At 38.4% G+C, this 18,354-nt stretch overlaps 3 protein-coding genes and 1 non-coding gene across 5 annotated transcripts; 3 read left to right on the top strand and 1 right to left on the bottom strand.

Annotated features, from left to right (window-relative positions):
• The first annotated feature begins 503 nt into the window (after positions 1-503).
• Positions 504-6,339, top strand: LOC148868579 (uncharacterized). Of its 2 annotated transcripts, none has more exons than XM_088967985.1 (2): positions 504-1,735; positions 5,862-6,339. In XM_088967985.1, exons 1-2 carry the CDS (start codon positions 956-958, stop codon positions 6,075-6,077), a joined length of 996 nt encoding a protein of 331 aa, XP_088824111.1. In that variant the 5' UTR covers positions 504-955; the 3' UTR covers positions 6,078-6,339. The 2 variants fall into 2 exon arrangements, with proteins under 2 accessions (XP_088824111.1, XP_088824112.1); XM_088967986.1 differs by lacking the exon at positions 5,862-6,339 and adding an exon at positions 3,752-4,078 and having other exon boundaries at positions 569-1,735.
• A 2,262-nt stretch (positions 6,340-8,601) lies between these two features.
• TRNAG-GCC (transfer RNA glycine (anticodon GCC)) lies at positions 8,602-8,672 on the top strand. The gene has a single exon. It is a non-coding gene; the product is annotated as a tRNA-Gly (tRNA).
• An 84-nt stretch (positions 8,673-8,756) lies between these two features.
• LOC148868581 (uncharacterized) lies at positions 8,757-9,738 on the top strand. Its single transcript, XM_088967374.1, has 2 exons — positions 8,757-8,993; positions 9,092-9,738. Exons 1-2 carry the CDS (start codon positions 8,966-8,968, stop codon positions 9,607-9,609), a joined length of 546 nt encoding a protein of 181 aa, XP_088823500.1. The 5' UTR covers positions 8,757-8,965; the 3' UTR covers positions 9,610-9,738.
• A 644-nt stretch (positions 9,739-10,382) lies between these two features.
• Positions 10,383-17,077, bottom strand: LOC148868582 (uncharacterized protein At5g01610-like). The gene is made up of 3 exons (XM_088967375.1): positions 16,618-17,077; positions 11,593-11,647; positions 10,383-10,991 (listed from the first exon to the last, which is right to left on the bottom strand). Exons 1-3 carry the CDS (start codon positions 16,702-16,704, stop codon positions 10,621-10,623), a joined length of 513 nt encoding a protein of 170 aa, XP_088823501.1. The 5' UTR covers positions 16,705-17,077; the 3' UTR covers positions 10,383-10,620.
• Positions 17,078-18,354: the final 1,277 nt, after the last annotated feature.

Consider the following 18,354-nt stretch of genomic DNA (forward strand, 5'->3'; position numbering starts at 1 on the left):
CATAAATCCCAATTGGATGAAGAGAGGGACAATGTCACTTCTGGGTTCTGAACTTCTGATTGACCGATTCGATAGAAACAATCTTTTAAGTTATTGTTTGATTCTTAAAGGCAATATTCCCACAAGCAAAGAAGATATTCCTTCACTAGACGCAACTATAGAGAGGCATTAAAAAAACACTAACTGGCATAATATAGAACCCAACCCAAGATCCAAGTCACTTTGTTAGTCCATTATCAAAAAATAGAAAAGAAAAAAAAAATCGTAAATAAGGCCTAGGAACAATCAGGCTAGTTAGTAACCCAATTACCCAAGGGTTCAGAAAAAAGTATGTCGGGTTTCAAAGCCCAATTCTGTTGCAAAGCCCATTGTACAGGCCCAAAAACGATTACAAGAAAATGAGTTATCCGTTACCAAAAATCCTATTTAGGTCTGCGTGCACAGTGCATCTCCTAACAAGCTGGACTTTTATTACCGTACAAGAATTTAATTTTAATTTTTGTTTTTTGTACGTTAAAAATTCAACCTTTTTAGTTGACAAAAGAGGAAAGTCTGGAGTTTGGACTTTGCAAGGATCTCTCGTCTGGCTAGAAAGTGTTTCTGATTTTTCTTTTTCTGCATACGCTCTCGGCTCTCCCGCGTATGATCTTCTTCTCCTTCGTCTTCTACTATTTCTTCTTCTTCTTGGAAATCCTATCTTCTGATAATATCTTTGTCAAAGGTGTAAAAGATCATGAAAGCTACTACCACCCCTTTGATTCTCTCTGTATAATCTCTCTATCGGATGTGACTCCACCTCTCTCTCTTTCTCTCTCTCTCAAAAATAATTGTGTATGGCGACAACCCGAATCAACCAAATCCGGAAGCGATCTCCAAACCCTAATCCTTCCGAGTTCCGACTCTCTTTTATACACCATCCTACTTCAATCTATCATCATCCCTCAAATTCATCTACATGGCCACGGACACCTCTCCCAAGTTCCATCAGAACCCCGACTTTCGAGCAGTCCCTCAACCCTCCGATTTCCACCCCGAGATCACCGTTGCTTCCCACGATGGCCTTGAATTCTGGCAGTTCATGATCGCCGGCTCTATCGCCGGCTGCGTGGAACACATGGCGATGTTCCCAGTTGATACCCTTAAAACACGCATGCAGGCCCTCGGGTCCTGCCATTCTCATCAGTCCTTTGGCCTCCGGCAAGCCCTTCGATCAGTTTTGCAGCATGAAGGCACAATCGGCCTCTATCGAGGAATTGGTGCGATGGCTCTTGGTGCCGCTCCCGCTCACGCAGTTTATTTTTCTGTCTACGAGTTTTTCAAAGAGTACTTGTCATCTGGGAATCCAAACAATTCGGCTGCCCACGCTGTTTCGGGAGTGTTTGCTACTTTTGCGAGTGATGCCGTGTTCACGCCCATGGATATGGTGAAGCAGAGGTTGCAACTGAGAAGTAGTCCTTACAGAGGAGTGATGGATTGTGTTAGAAGGGTGTTGAGAGAAGAGGGTTTTGAGGCGTTTTATGCCTCGTATCGAACTACTGTGTTGATGAATGCCCCGTATACTGCCGTTCATTTTGCGACGTACGAGGCTGCCAAGAGGGGGTTGATGGAAATATCACCGGAGAGTGCGAGTGATGAGCGGCTGGTAGTCCATGCCACGGCTGGGGCCGCAGCTGGGGCTTTGGCTGCTGCTGTGACAACACCGCTCGATGTTGTCAAGACCCAGTTGCAGTGCCAGGTAAAAACTTTTAGGTTCTTTATTACTGTTACTTTGTACTTTTGTTTGGTAGAATATGTTGTACACTTATACTTCATTTTGGTATGTGGTTATGTATTTATCACCAATCAGTTCTATCTTGTTACTTTCTGGGCACTTGAACAAGCAGCGAATTGTCATAATTGCTAGATATGACGTTTGGAACTACTGAATTAGAAGGTGAATAGGCTTCTAGGCTTATGGTATGGTTTTCAAACGAGCTTAATCAATTTTCCTGCTTGGGCCGGATTCTATGTGCTTCTAGGATGTGGTGTTACATTTACAATTTATTTATTTTCACAATCAAAATGCTACAGATATCCAACAAATCTTAAGAACCCAGTCAAATCTTGAAAAGATTTCAGTACAAAATAAATCTCTTGTATATCAAATCCGGTCCATGTGCGTTGACAACTAAAATTTTTGGGAGTGCTGTGAATGGGCTTTTTTTTTTGAAACTTGCCCCAATTTACTAGGCTTGTGCTTACCGATGAATATTTGCAGGCCCATGAAATTGGGTTGGATTTCACATGGATTTGTGAAAACCCAATTGCTGGCTTGAGAAAGGTATGGATTTGGCTTTGCTTTTCTCAATCTTTGGCCTCAGACATGGATTGCTGCTTCTTTGTTCTATGAAAATTCAATGATCTGACCTTGCAGCCACTATTACTTTTATTCTTCACCTCAATACTTTCTTGAATTAAGTAGAGATGTTTATCCTATAATAAGTAAGATAAATTCTGATGCTGTTTCTCTATGTTATTTTGTGATTTGGGTTTTGATGATAATGACCACCCGTTCTGTGAAAGTGGAGAAATAAAAAAAAAAAAAGCACACACAGACACATATCTTGGAAAGATAAGTTGAAAAAGGGCCATTACCCAATGTTGGTCCTAGCTATCTAGGGTCTTGAGAGGAATTAACTGCATTTGGATTTTTTCCCACAAAGTGGTTGTTCTTAGGCCCCGCTTACCCCGGTAAGTGCATTTACCCATGTTATTTTATTTCTCGTGTAAATAAGGCAACGACCATTTTAGTCATAAAAATCCATTATTAAAAAGGGCATTTTTGTCCCATTCAAGTGTTGGCAACTTCCCCCCTAGGTGGGAAAGTTATTTACCCACCTAGGAGATGGGTATCGCTTACCCGGGTAAGTGGTACCCAGGAAAATAAACTTTCCTTGGTCCCCACATAAATCTGAAAAAAGAACATGGGATTCTTGGTCAATGGGAACCAAAATCCCATTGGCCAACTCCCCCCCCCCCCCCCCCCCCCCCTCTCTCAAAATCCGAAAAAAGAATGCCCCCTTAGGCTTAAAATGCATTCTGGGAGAGGGATTTCAGGATGCCAAGAATCAAACCTTAGTCTAATTTGTAGTTCAAAGATAACAAAGGGAGAATGTAGGTGGGTGGGTGGGTATGTGTGTAGACAACTTAATTGGAGACTAATGGAAGGAAATGAGAAGAAAAAGGAACCGATCTAGGGTAACTTAGAGGGACATGAAAATTGAGAGAGGATGGATGATTTGACAGCCCCTTAGACAAGCCTTACAGGCTTAATAGTATATACTTTATTTCAATAAATGGTGTATGTGTTGTACTGTAATGGAGGAAACCCACATACATAGCTTTGAACATTGGCATTAATGTGGACTGTGGCATGTTTACGAAATTATAATCTCAAAACATAGTTATTAAAGATGCAGTAAATCCCCACATCCCACCCCATCTAATTTCTTTTGTATGAAGGCACTCAGTAGTGGTCAATGGACTAGCAAGTGAAGGTAGATTATGAAACCAGCTATGCAGTCGGATATGCACATTTTACCATTTTAAGTGAATTGGTAAAAATAATTGATCTCTGTATTGTGTACCATTCAAGTATAGTTGATGCCGAATGTTTGTGGGGCCTTCTTGGTGGATTGTGGACTCTAGCAAGTATAGTATAGCTGCATGAAATATGCAACTTATGACATACTTAATCTACTTTGGATGGCAGATGGCTACCAACCTTTCTTATGAGACACAGAACATTTAACACTCAGTCCTGCACATCTTGCAAAATGGTTTGTTTTATGAAGCTTGGGAGCACCATGACCTCAAGTGGGAAGGGGCAATGAGATTTGAACATCCATCGAGAGAAAAGATGTTTGGATAGTAAAACAATATACAAGAAAGTATACATTCTTGATGGTATAAAGTGGTTCCTGATGTTTTTTTCTTTGTTTATGCTTTAAATGATATAAAACATAACTGTGTGACTATTAGAAGTTACTCGTCTATTGGCACAGAGGCAGGTTGCAAATTGAAGCCCTAAAGTTTGTTATTTATATATGCTTAGCAAATGCTATTCCCTGGTATTATCCTAATGACAACTCATATGTTTTTTTTCCCCTTTTTGAACACTAACAATCATTCACTACTGATTATATTTATAAATGATGGTATACAGACAGCAAATGTGAGCACTTTTGTCCCTATACCTAGCTACCTAACCCTAATGTCCTTAATGGCAACTCATATGCTATCACTTGTTTATTGAAGATAATTTAGACACTATTTTGTTTACAGGTAAAATATTTTTAAGGTGCAGTCCTAATTCGTGTTTGACCATGTTGGGTCTTAGTAGTTGATGATTATTAAAGCAGTATGGCCTAAGCATCACCAAAGCAACATTGTCTAAGGCGGGCAGTGGCTAAGAGGCAATAACATTGGACTATGAGATCAGGTGACAAGGCAGTCTCTTGAAACCTTGACACCCATGTTTTATAGTTTTAAAAGAAAGAAAAGAAAGACATACAGGTACTTGGAGGGGGAATATAAAAGCTATTGGTTTTAGATTTTGTTGGTAGACAGCAAAAACGTATAGGTACAGATTTAAATTGCTTTCGAGGAAAAAGTAAGAATGATTAAGCAGTTAGTGAAATGACTCTAGAAGACTAAATTTATGGTTCAGCGATATATAGCAGCAGCCAACAAGAGGGCTTTTTACATTGCTTGGTGACTTGGCGTAATGGTAAAATGTTGAGCTGACAAGCATGAGAACATAGGTTCGAGTCTAAGAGCGGCCACTCTGCAAAAAACGCCCAAGGATAGGTTTGTATCCAGTCTATCCCTCCCAAAAATACCTGCTAGTGGACTTGGATGCTTGAAGCTCTAATAATGCATCAACTTATCAACAATCTTCTATATTTCACATTCTTCTCTGTGCTCATAGAGAACATGGTTTTTCCAGTTGGGGAAATGATAAGGATGCAAGTATGCAACTTTTTTATGTATCCCTTAAAAATCAATCTTATACCACTTATATGGAACATATGTGTGTGGGGCCCACTCAAATGGTAGAATGTTCCAGATATGTGGTATGTGGTGCATGTTCCATTTCTAAGGTGCACGAGAAAACAAATTTATGTCTTTAGCATTGCTGGGCAGCAGAGGAAGCACTTCTGATCTCCAAGTGGTGTTATCCTGAGTTTCAGTTGGCTTGACTTGGATTTAACTTTAAAGTTTTTTCTTTTTTTTTTGTGTTTCTGTTTTTTCCTTTTAGTATTCACAGACAAGGGCTGGGGACAGAAGGTCCAGGTGAGGTCCACTGACCTTACCATTGAGAGGTGCAGAGTGACCATCCCAGCTAGTGGTAATGGGTCATTGGAACTTCATGAGCTGTTAAGAGTCCTTGCCTCCTTTTCGATTGCCTAACTTGTAATCTCTAGCTATGGTGGGTGTTTGCTTTCTGCACCATGATTCAGTCAGCTTCACGTTATTTGCCAACTTATGTCTTAAGCAGTATGGCACTACTGGGTCTGCGGTATTGTGATCTCTTCTATGCAATTCTTCCATTGGTTTTTAGTTTTTAGTCATGATGTTCTTGCTTGAGAAAAGATTTATTTCTTGCAATCAATGGAGTTAAGATACTTAGCTTGTGCACAGAAACCATGGAAAACACCCTCGCATTCAATTGATTTGTCCGATTTTGAAACGAACTTATAACTAGCACAATGTTGGCTTGTAAAAACAAATTTCCTATATCCACTTGTCCGGCTGGATATTTTCTTTTCCAGACTTTTAGTTATCTTATTACAGTTTTTCTTTGTTATTTGGCTACACAGGGTGTCTGTGGATGTGACAGATTTTCTACCACCTCTACAGCAGATGTGATACGGACCATAGTGAGAAAAGATGGTTATGCTGGGCTTATAAGGGGATGGAAACCCAGGATGCTGTTTCATGCTCCTGCTGCCGCCATCTGCTGGTCCACCTATGAAGCATCAAAAGCCTTCTTTGAAGAACTCAATGGTGACAGCAGCGGCAGCAGTGCTTTTTAAGAAACTGTAAACAAAAGGGAACCAGCATTTCTCTGTTGTACCTACAGAGCAGATACCTCAATCTGATCAATGGCGAAAGGGTACTTTACCGCAGCAGTGGCAGATAAAATCGCACACATCCCTTAGAAATTTCCATTGACGTGCATTGAGGATCAGATCGAAGTTATATTGTATTATATAAATTGCTGTTTCCAGATTTAATAATGTTAATGATAAATTAGTTGAGGTGGTTCATGATTGGTATCTTGACCAATCTGTGAAATTTTGTTGATTCGTTGTCCACATGTTCAGTTATTTGTTGGTCAAAGCAATTCCCCGTTAGGTGACAGCAGAAAATATTAGATCTTTACCAAGTATTTAGGGATTGAGGTGGGTTAATTTCATTTGATTGCTTATTTACTTATTGGACCCCCCCCCAAAAAAAAAAGGAAAGAAAAAGAAAATGCCTACATGACTGCTTCAGTTTAAATCTTTGTCATCCAAAGGTGAGAGTTGAATGGGTTGGTATCATACCCATTAAAAAAAATAAATCGCTTGATCGCACTTGTTTTTTTTTTTTCTTTTTCTAACTCTTTAAGAGCTCCCCTATCACATGATTTTATATCACTCTCATCTCTCCCATTGTACCTCATCATGTGACATAAAATAATTCTAAATATGAATTATGATTGAAGGCAATAGCATAATAGCATTGGATTCTAATGAGGGTAATAACATACTACGTAAGTAGATTACTTCAGACATTTTATAATTGCATCAGCGATCTTGGCACCACCCCAATAGATTGAACTGCAAATAGCTAAGCGAGACTTCAGGTCAATGTAAGAGACAACTTGTTTCCATCGAACTGCCTTGGCCTTAGCAAGACATTAGGTCGCCTCTTAGTGTAAGAGACAACCTTCTTCCACCGAATTGCCCTGGCCCAGTAAGACATCAGGTCGGCATGAGAGGCGATCTGCTTTTGCTGACTTAACCTAAGTTCAGCTAGCGACTTGTGGGGGGTGATCTTTTCCTTAAACGGGTTATTGTCTCTAACTTCCACAAGATCACGATGCCACATCAGAAGAGCTGGTTATCACCCCACTCGCTTTGGGCACGATTGAATAAGCACTACCTGCTTACGTAGAGTCCACCTCTAGGCATGAAACCACCTCCGAACCAGATGGGCCAGAAATCTTGGACATATTTCGTGAGGCTCATGGCAGCCCGCTTATATAAGGGTCTCACCTTCAACCTCATAAGGTATGCGCAACTTAGCATTCACAGTTCTCTAGCTTTTTCGCTCTCTCAACACTGTTCGCTAACTTAAGCATTAGAATGCCCACCCCGAGTCAAGCAACCTAGACACTGATTTCTTTCTCTTGCAGCTTGATCAGATGACCTACTCAGTCCAATGTCCAAACTATCCGCTAGCAACATTATACCACATATCATCAAATTCAAATCATCTTCGGTTGTACTTGCACAATAGAGCCAATTTTAATACACCAATTAGCTCCCATACACATGGGTTGGTCCCATATGTCAGGTTGACATGGTGCCTAATGGCTGACCCAGTATTGAGGGAAGATTAGAGTTGCTCTTTCAGAAATCAATTTGAAAATTTCACTCTCCTCATTGTAAAGTTATCTCCCAAAGTTTAGGGCATCATTTCAGATCACATAAATCAGCATTCACCAATTCTATGGTTTTTCATGCGATGCGGAGACTGGCTGATGTGGCAAATTTAGAAATAAGCTTTGGCAAATCAGTTCCTCCAATCAAACATCCCCTACCCCAAGCAAAACTTGGATATGGATTGGACTTTGTTACTGGGGTCTGCAGGTTTTCTAACCAACATTATGCAATTTTATAGTTCACTTGAGCTGCAAAATTAAGAGAGTATAAACTGAATATTTTATCTAATACAAATAATTTTACATGTTGAATAATATGATAATCGATGTACTAATCACTTTAAAGGGCAATTTTGTTAAGAATCATCAATTATAACTTTATAGTTCACCTGATGCCCATCTTTGTATTATGTAATCCAATATCTCCTTTTAGGAAATAAACTTCTCAGCTAATATAGGGGGTGTTCGCGTATGGTTTTGTTTTCAAAACAAAAGTTGCCCCATCTGATCAACAAATTATATTGATTTTGTTGATGTGGTGGCTTCTTTCTATTTTAAAAACAAAACCAATCATGTAGATGAATACCTCCATAGTTTACTAAAATAAATTCTCAGCTAGTATTGGGTTGTATAGCATATTTGTTCAGGAGTTGAGTTATTATTTGACATAGAGCCATGATTTCAAAAACTGTAGTTGACAAATATGGTTGCATTTGGGTAAGCTACTGGGTTTGTGCTTTTAAATGCCAGATGTAAGCAGAAAGCAGTACAAATTGTGCTTTGAGGATTAAAAGTATTTTAGCTTTATACATTGTTGTATTTTAGAAGCAAGTGCTTAAGACATTGCGTTTCATTTTTTATTTCGGATTGTTTTGAAAAAAACGATTCAATATGGCTCCCATCAACAGGCACCAGTGGTCTAGTGGTAGAATAGTACCCTGCCACGGTACAGACCCGGGTTCGATTCCCGGCTGGTGCATTGGTTTTTATTTTATTATATATCAGCCAACGCGCGCTCCGATCTTAATCAATGCATGGGGAGCACGGATGTAGACTGTAATATCTTGTACTTTATCAAGCGCTGAGACATCACACATCAGACATCTAATCACGTGTATAAGGGTAGTTTCGTCACTACATCTGTTGAACAGTTGAAGTTACGCGGGTATCTTCTTCTCTCGAGCTTTTCCGCTCCGGGTCTCTTCTCTCTCAGAGTACTCCAGTCGTTTCCCAGAACATCTCGTAGTCGTAGTCCCAGGCTTATCAGGTGAAATGTCGATCACTGCTGACGGGTTTCAAGGTAATAATATTTAATCTCTAAATTAACATGAACCTTTCCTTCAATTTTTTACGCATTTCAAATGATTTTATATTTTCCCTTTTTTTCTTGCATGGCAGAGAACGGTGGAAGCGATTCCGACACGAACTCTGATGAAGCTGGAAATTACTACCAACCGATCTCCGCCGTCGACGACAACGACGAAGGCGATCCCGAGCAAGAGATGTCGGTCGAAGATAAAGGGGATCTCAATCACGATTCGACCCACTTCGATTCCTTCGCTTTTGGAAGCCCTAATTTTCACTCACTTTCTAATGGCTACGTTCATCGAGCAGAGAACGGAATCGCGTCCCTGAATCTGAACGGCGACGACCATGAAAATGAAGAGGAGGAAGAAGAAGAGAGGATCAGAGAGGCTTCGGATTCGGCGATAGCAAGGGCTTTCAGAGAGGACGAGAGCCGTCGAAACGCCCCTCTAACACCCGAGAATGCATCGAGGATCATGGAGGCGATGCGTGGTATCTCTTTCGGAGGTTTGACGCCAGATTGGGCAGAGCGAGTTCCTGAAGATCGCTGGATCGATCAGCTGAGGAGATTAAGACAACCACCACCCCCAGCCACTGCAATCCAAAATTGATGGCAAATTATAAAAGGGGATAAAAAGAGAATCAAAGAACTTCTTGATGCTGATTAATGAATTTCTTATTACCAAAAAGAAAGAAAGAAAGAAAAAAAAAAAGCTTCTGAGATTGAGATGCCATCGCAATTTTCTTTTAGTTATTCTGATTTTATTAAATTGATATTTCAGATTCAAACTTGGCCGCATGGGTAGTTACGCACTTGCGCTTACGATCACTAACAGGGAGAAGGGGCCGAGAGCTCAATGTATTTCGGGTCCGCTTGGTTCATAGTCGGACTGGATCGTATAATCTATTTGGTTCACAGGAATTGGATTGGGAATTAGAATTCGGAGGGGGAGAGAATGTCCAGGGAATGTCATTCCACAAGGAATCGAATGGAAATGGAATCCAAGTTCATCCAATCAAACAGTTGGAATTGAAAAAATCCATTCGGATTCCAATTCCAGACTCTCGTTCCATAGAGTGTGGGTTGTTGTCCATTTGAATGTTTATAGTTCTACAGTGTAAATCAGAAATCTGCATTGGACAAATCTATACTTGTCCGTAATAATTTCGAGTGTTTTGGATTCGTGGGAACTGGAAAATTTCGAGTGTTCTGGATTCGTGGGAACTGGCAAATTTTCCAAATTTAAAATATCGGAATGGAGATTATAATTTTGTTTTGTTTTTTCCTCTTCTGATGAGCTTGGGTTGGAGTACTAACTAGCGTTTATAACCATTTGACGTCAACCCTTGTGTTCTCAGTGAATGCTTTGTTTCCACATTCAGCTTTTCAGATAGCAAAGTTGGAATTTATAGATTATAACTTGTAAATGGTATTGCAGAAACTACAACTTGAGTTCCATTACAAAAGACGGCCAAGGTTTATAGTCCATACAAGCAGAGACGTTTCTAACAAATAAGGTCACTCTAAAGATTCGGCATATGACCATCAATGCCCTTTTAACAGGAGAGGGACAGAGGATTCAGAAAGGGTATGATTCGCACACATTCCCATTCGGATACAGTTAAAACTTGTCTACAATTACACCATCCCGAAGGACCTCATACGCCTCTCTACTCCTGGATTTCTTCATTCCTGCTGTGAAATGGATCTTTGATCCATCGGTAGAAATGCTGGTCACTTTCACCCAGATCACCACCTTTGTCTTAATTCCTTCAACATCAGATAGTTTTCCTTTTTCCAGGTACCCAGTCACGGTTGTGGCAAAACGCAAGACGGATGAGTCTTTGTACCCAACTTCACAGATAGATGGTATGAATACAGTTAACTTCCCTGTCTCTTCATTAAACTCATAGTTTGTAGCATCACGAGGGAAGATGCCTACTGCCATGTCATACTCCTGCAACAGCTCTGGCAATGGCTTTTGCATTTTCCCTGCAAGTAGTATACAACCATTGAATTGGAAATATGGCAGAATTTTATTCAGAATAGGAGGAAAATATGCATATTTTAACCATTGTGCTTGTTTTCATTTATTTCCAAGGGCATATTACAGTGACAACAACAGTGGCTTCATGGGGTTCAAGTTGCAATCTATCCAGGGGGTAGATAGGGGTTCAATTTAATCGCCTTCATCCACATCCTTTCAGTTCTCACTGCCCCATCCATAAAGGAAACTCATAAAAGAGGAAGAGGAGGAGGGAATTCAATTGTATAGATCCTTTGGACATGTTAACTCTTTCTGGTTGAGCCTCTACTACACAAAATGTGTATGGATGCACTTAATTAGGTCACGGAAACTGGTTTCCAAATTCCAGGCAGGAACAATCTGGTCCCCAACTAAAAGGTAACCCAACAATCATACATTAATTTTGAGAAAGAAAATTTTTTCACCCACCCAATTCAAAGAGCCCCCCAGCAGAGGATGACTGAATTCCAGGCAAGGATAACCATACTAAACAGTATTGCTGATCATGTAAATGGAATGGTGAAAAAAGAGAAACAAGGGAAATAGAAAAAGGGAAGGAATATGCACCTTTTATTTTATTAACCAACCATTTGGCTCCCCCTTCAATACTGTTTGACAATGACTGTAATATGTAAGAAGTTGATGTCAGCAAGTAGTTAACAAAATGATCTATGTTAAATAGCTAATACCAAACAAAACTGCAGACCGAACCAAAGCAGATAATGACTAAAGCATCAGCAAATAAACGAAGCTCTTCAGATATCAAGTACACAACATGAAAATATCTCACCCATCTTGTTAAGTTAAACTGAATAATCAGCTGTTCTCTTGCCTTCTCCAAAACTTGAACAAATGAATAATAACTTGGCCTAATAAAAGCAGCAGCTCATGCCAAAATAAGCAATTGTCCTAGGCCTAATTGCAACAACCAACAACATACATATAAATAATTTGTTCTTTCTTGGCATATGTGGGAAATTTCAACTGTGCAAATTAGTTAGCTAGAAACTACTTAAGTTAGTAGAACTACCCAAGTAATTGCTGAAGGCAGTTGTGTGTGGAAGAAGTCTATGTGGAGTAATGAGACATGACAGCATGAAAGCATGCCATTAAACCAGGCAAGATCACTTAGCCCTGAGCCAGGCTTGAGCTTAATACTGCTGCTTAGTACCCAAGCTAAGTCAAACTTTTTTAGGGATGCTAACATAAATTATAGGACCACAACTTGGGTGGGATTGAGTTGAGAATTAGTCAAAATTTGAATAGGCTTGGCCTGAGGACCTGGACTAGATGTTGTGCAAATTTAAGTGAGGCATCCGATTAGCATCCCTAATAAATTCATCACCATCACCATCATCAACATCATCATCATCATCATCATCATCATCATCATCATCATCATCACCACCACCACCACCACCACCACCACTAGCTGTGGAAATGAATCGAACTTTTCACGAGCTATTCGAGCTCAGCTCGTGAAAAGCTTGATTTGGCTGGATTTAAACTGACCTTCAAGCCGAGCTCAAGCCCAATGAAGCTTGGCTCATGAGCCTAATCGAGCCTATATATATTTTTTATTATATGTATAATAATATTTTTATATATAATATTTTGTTTTTTATATATAATAACAAATAATTTTTATAATTCTTATTTTTTGTATGTAAAATAAAAAATAATTTTTATATGTATACTTTTTATTTTTAATAGGAAGCTATGCTTGCAATCAAGCTCGAGCCGAATTCGAACTTGTGAGCTTTTGAGCTGAGTCGAATTTGAGTTCAAGAGCTCAGGCTTGAGCCTAACATTGTTTTGGCAAGCCGAGCTCTTATAGCTAGGTATTTGGCTCGGCTCAACTTGAATCTATCCCTAACCTCCACCACCATCATCATCATCTAAGCCTCATCCCAATTATAAGCATCAGCTACATGAATATGATCACCTAAGCCTTATATTCCTACATTATTTATATGATCGGTATCAAAATATAATAAATTCAAGCTTGCATTGACTTCCTTTTCTTTGATGACTAACATTTGGAGGGTTTCACAGGCTTGCAAATTTTGGGATCAAATGAAGATATCATCTGAAGTGGACTTGGTGATCCAAGCAAAACTTCAGCTAGCAAAGACCTTGATGACCTAAGCCCAACCAATATTCGTAAGTTATTCAGGCTGTTCAGCCAAGAAAAAACAATTTGACTTGTCTTTTTGGCATTTCCTTCCAAGGATATCAAGGAGAAAAGAGAAAGCCATATGCCAAGGACACAGCAGTGTCAGATTTTACTGCAGGGAATAATTAGGCTAGACAAGCAGCACAACATAACAAATATAGCAGTAAGCTGCAGTGTTTTTCCTGATTTCTCGACACTTTAACATCAATGAAAATCTCAAGCAGGTGGTTAACAATGGAATTCTGTGATTTGCCACAAACTTAATTTGGTGTACAAACCAAAAGATAGCTATGACTAACATTGGATAATTTCCCTTTTAACCAGAAGAGATGCATGCTGATCCTTCAACTGTATCATAGTTAATAGCAATGGTGTTATATGCATACATATATTAGCAGTTAAGTACATATAGAAGAGAAAGGTTATAGTATGTTAAAGTTCAAACTATAGACATTAAAAAATGAAAGAAAAAGGAAATTAGGCAGAAAGAAATCGGATGAAACACCTTTTTCAGCAAAAATAAATAAAATAAAATAAAAACAGAAAAGGAAGAAGAGGAAAGGAGGAACCACAAAAGAGAAAGAACTAGATAGCATGTACAATGACAATTTGTTATTTTCAAGGAAAATACAAATAGTTTAGGTATGTATACTTAAACTTCTGAGTATACACATTAAAAAAATAAAAAAAGAAAACAAATTTTCTGGAACTTCAATATGACGCTAATAATGATCACCATTAGCAATAATCATGACAAGCACCATGTTGAAGATCCCACACCATGGCCTTTGAGTAGCACTGTAGCAGGGTAGCAGGGTAACAACTTAAAATGGTATCATGGGCACCTTTGACAACACGAGTCACATCTAGTACAGGGCAATTTCATTGCACCTTGGATCTCCAGGAAATACCACTTTGTTTTTTTCTGGGAATATTTTCAGAAGCCCCTTTGGTCGAAGAGATTGGAGATTTCTTTATTTGATGGATATTACATAGCAAATATTGGTATAATCTAATGTCTCCTTATGCTATTGCAAGAAACAAAGATAGCTCCCTTTCCAATTCCACAAGCAATATGATCTAATGCTAAATAGCAATAGCCCAGAGGTAAATTCCTTTGTTGAACATTTTTTTTTCAGAATGGATGTGCATTTCCCACCCTAGACCTCTGGTTGCTCGCATACTTCTACCAGATATTCTTCCACTGATTAGACTACAACATTATTCACATACCTTTTACCAGCTAGACGAGATCATTCATGAAACAGTTTACTTTATAGGCATTCAACACCAATTTGAACCTTTACATGTCATGTTGGATGACTGATTAACAATGACACCATAAAATAAGATGGGAGTCTTATCATCTTGATGCCCCCATCCTAATATGTCATATTTTAGGTTGTTTTTGGTACCATTGCTGTTTCTACCTGAAATGTTTTGGTTTGATGAATACAAATTGGTGAGAAATGTATTTTTTCTACCTGAAACATTTTGGGTTGATCAATACAATTGCTGTTTCTACCTGAAGCATCGATTTGACATTTCAACTATAAGCATCAATGATCCTAAACATGCATTGTTTGTAGCTCAAGTGACTCTCATGTGTGATGTGACAAAACATATTTCTTACCAAGAGTGGAATGCATACAACTACTGATTTCACATATTGAAGCAAAAGTGGAATGTGTCATTATTATATAGCCACTAGACATATTAAATTGCTTCAGTGGTTGAGCTGGTCAATCACAATCATTTGTTACCATTGGACTTTACAAACCAAATACAAGATAAAATGAATGTTTAAACAACCTATAACCATAGGGAGTGTAAAATAGTGCAAAATATGATAGATCGGTCTTACAATGTTTCACCAAAGGAAATGTTTTAAAAATTCCATCACAACATACTTCAAATTGAGTTTTTCCCCTAGTAATGAGATCAAGGAGATTAGTAAACACATGAACTCAACTCAACTGAACTAAGCCCTAACTATATGGGGTTGGCTACATGGACCCTGTTACACCATTTTGTTCTGTTCATGCCATGTCCGCTCTTAACCTATGGTCCCTTAAATCATTTCTCGCTGCTTTAACTCATGTCCTTTTTTATCTGTCCCTAGCTCTTTTAGACCCTTCAACTTGTAATAGATCACTTCTTCTCCCTGGGATCCCTTCATTTAGAAGGCACTTAGAAAATGAAGACCATATTATAAGATTAACTAACACAATAAATAAAACAGTTAGAATGATCAAAACCCACAAAAATAACCCAAGCTAGGTGATGTCCAGAATTATTACCTGTCTAGGCATCCTTACTGTAGTTAAAGCATCTGCAAATGTATTAGCAGATCTTAAGACTCAATTGAATGGGCCCTTCAGCCTGGATACCAATGATTGGCCTCCCTACTGGAGTTGTTTAAGGCCCAAGTGGACATGCATCCATCCTATGGCTGTGATGGAATTCACTTTCACTGGAATTATATCGTGGCCAATTATCCAATCTGAGGTCTGAGTTAGTATTGCAATCTTAGCTCTTAGCAAGTCTCCTTCTCCTCTAGGCAGCAAAACAACTTTATTACCTTACCATTGTCATCACTGAAGACTCCCCCAGTGGTCGATGAACCTGGATTACCCAAGGAGCATTCATGAGGTCCCCAAACTTGCAGCCTTGGTGCTCTATGTAGAATTCGTCACCAATTGTTAATCCCTAATGATGGAATCGACCAAGATTCTTTTGAATTCATCTTTTTAAGCACTCAATATGCTAGTCAAGTGGTAACTTAAAAGTACCAAATAGGAAACACCAAGACCTTGTTCCAAATGTGAAAATAAATAGAAGGTCAAAAGACAGCACTGCGAATTGGCTTAATCACTAAAACAGATCTAAAATTTAACTAAAGGAATTAGGAAAAAAAAAAAAAAAACAGTTTTTGTACGCAAGACAAAGTATATCTGATTTCACTTAATAAATCTTGTAGGTTTCTTAATCCCCTCTTAGGACGTTCTTTGGTGCTCGATCGTTGTCCCTCTGCCGTTGAGTCAATTTCGAGGCAAGCCTCCAAATATACAGAAAAATGTATAAATAAATATTATAAGAAAAGAATCTATGCAGTAAGTAACATTGATGAACGAGGACCCATCAAATTCTTTCTCCCGATATAAATTGTTGTTTTAATGATTAAATTAAACCAATTAAGTTCAACCTAACTATAAATCGTAAAAGCCCGTTTCTGTTCCAGGTTCCCTATCAATTAAAGGAAATAACATTACAATGCTATCAGGGATAGCATCAAATTGAATTATGAGATTAAACATAGAATTGGTCAATGAATGGCTGATTATGAACAACTCAGACTCTCTACACATTGGAAACCCTAACCTAGCAAGGTGAAAGAAAAAGAAGAGAACTCATACATTGAGATCCTGGCCGACGGAATTGATTTCCTTGTTGGCTTTGTTTGTGAACCAGTAGGTTCCCACCTTGTTGAAGATCTGATCCATTAATGTGCACTGTGTCTTTCACGCTCAGAACGATTATAATTTATGTCCGAGGTACCGAGAGGTTTGATCCTCTCTCTCTCTCTCTCTCACTCTCTCTCTCTCCACCCTGAGTTCCTCTCCTGCGTCAATCGTCTCTGCAATTGCAGAAAAACGGGCGTTGGGTCCTGCGACCTCTACAATTTCTCCTTCCTTCTCTTGTCCTTTTATTTTCTTTTATTCATTTTTCTTGTTTTATTTTGTTTTCTTCATGTTTTTTGGGTAGGACGTAGAAGTATTCTTGTTGAGTTGAAAGAGCCCGGATCTCCTGCCCACGTCTATCGCAGAATATCTCATCCTCTGCATAGTATTATGCAGGGGGAGATGTTCCCAATTCACGGGGTGATGTAGGCATGGGCAGGGTTATCGTGGGCAGCAGATCCGGAGACCCGAAAACCCCTGATAGTATTTATTTGTTTAGCCCGAACGATCCTAGGCCGTACATTTCTCGATCAAAAACCCAATTTATCTGTGATCTGTGAATATAAATGTGCAGTGGGGGTCCACACTTCGATTATCGATACGCACCTATTTTCATATGGACAGGGACGGGTCTGATGGATTTCCCGTTGCCACATGATCTGTAGTTACCATCTTGATCGCTGATATCAAAAATTCAAAATGTTGTCAGGCTTGTCTCCAGGCTCGGAACGGATGGTGATATAACAATTCAAAAAAGTGTTATTGTTGTAATATAATAATCTACAGGGTCCCTGCGTTGGAGGGGCAAAATATGATGGTCAGTGGTTTGTCATAGGTAAATTATATTATTATATAAGAAAAGTTTTGGGAAGGTAAATTTTTTAATTAAAAGTTTATTGGAAAAAATATATATTAAAAATAAATAAAAGCTTATCAGATAATAATATATTTAATTTAATAAAATAAAATAATAAGTAAATAATGAAGGTCATTGGGCAATAGAGTGAAAGAGGGAGAGATGACTTCTGTCACTATATTTTTATTTTATATAATGGAATAATTGTAAATAATTAATTTAATTTATTAACTAATTAAATAATTTAGTAAAATAAGTAAATAAATAAATAAATTAAACTTTATGTATTATCAACATAATATTTGTAAAGGCTATCTCAAATTATTTAATTAATTAATTTGGTGTTGTTAATGGATTGGGCTGAACTACTAGGCTATTGAGCCCATGATCAGGCTTAGCTGGATTTGTGGCCTAACTTGGCCCGTAGACCAGCCCAGCTTATGGCATGACATGGGCACATGCGGACTTAGGCTGAAATAAAATTTTAAGATCTTTAATTTTTTGTCTATTTTTTATTTTATGTTAAATTTTCATTGTTTTTTCGAATTTTTTAAAAAACATGGCTTAGTCCGGTTCGTGGCTCGGCCTGGCCTAAGACTTGGCCCACAGACCAGCCCGACCTGTGGCATGGCATGGGCCTGCGGGGGCTCAGGCCGTATATTATATATAATAATTATATAATATATTAATATATATACTTTTATTTTCAATTTTATTATTGCATATATAAACAATTGTATATATACATCAAAATTCATATAAAATAAAATTTTAATATCTTTTTTACTTTTTTATCTATTTTTTAATTTATGTTAACTTTTTCATTTTTTTCAAAA

The sequence above is a fragment of the Nelumbo lutea genome, chromosome 2 (assembly GCF_056320005.1).
Source record: "Nelumbo lutea isolate HS-2025 chromosome 2, American lotus-T2T, whole genome shotgun sequence".
NCBI lineage: Eukaryota > Viridiplantae > Streptophyta > Magnoliopsida > Proteales > Nelumbonaceae > Nelumbo > Nelumbo lutea.

What these genes read in the sequence shown, in the direction of transcription:
- LOC148868579 (XM_088967985.1), top strand. Translation starts at nt 956, where the DNA reads ATGGCCACGGACACCTCTCCCAAGTTCCATCAGAACCCCGACTTTCGA. An exon ending in AGACCCAGTTGCAGTGCCAG is followed by an intron (nt 1,736 to 5,861) that starts GTAAAAACTTTT and finishes TTGGCTACACAG; the next exon opens with GGTGTCTGTGGATGTGACAG.
- LOC148868581 (XM_088967374.1), top strand. Translation starts at nt 8,966, where the DNA reads ATGTCGATCACTGCTGACGGGTTTCAAG. An exon ending in CACTGCTGACGGGTTTCAAG is followed by an intron (nt 8,994 to 9,091) that starts GTAATAATATTT and finishes CTTGCATGGCAG; the next exon opens with AGAACGGTGGAAGCGATTCC.
- LOC148868582 (XM_088967375.1), bottom strand. Translation starts at nt 16,704, where the DNA reads ATGGATCAGATCTTCAACAAGGTGGGAACCTACTGGTTCACAAACAAA. An exon ending in CCGTCGGCCAGGATCTCAAT is followed by an intron (nt 11,648 to 16,617) that starts GTATGAGTTCTC and finishes TACATATTACAG; the next exon opens with TCATTGTCAAACAGTATTGA. An exon ending in GTTGGTTAATAAAATAAAAG is followed by an intron (nt 10,992 to 11,592) that starts GTGCATATTCCT and finishes TACTACTTGCAG; the next exon opens with GGAAAATGCAAAAGCCATTG.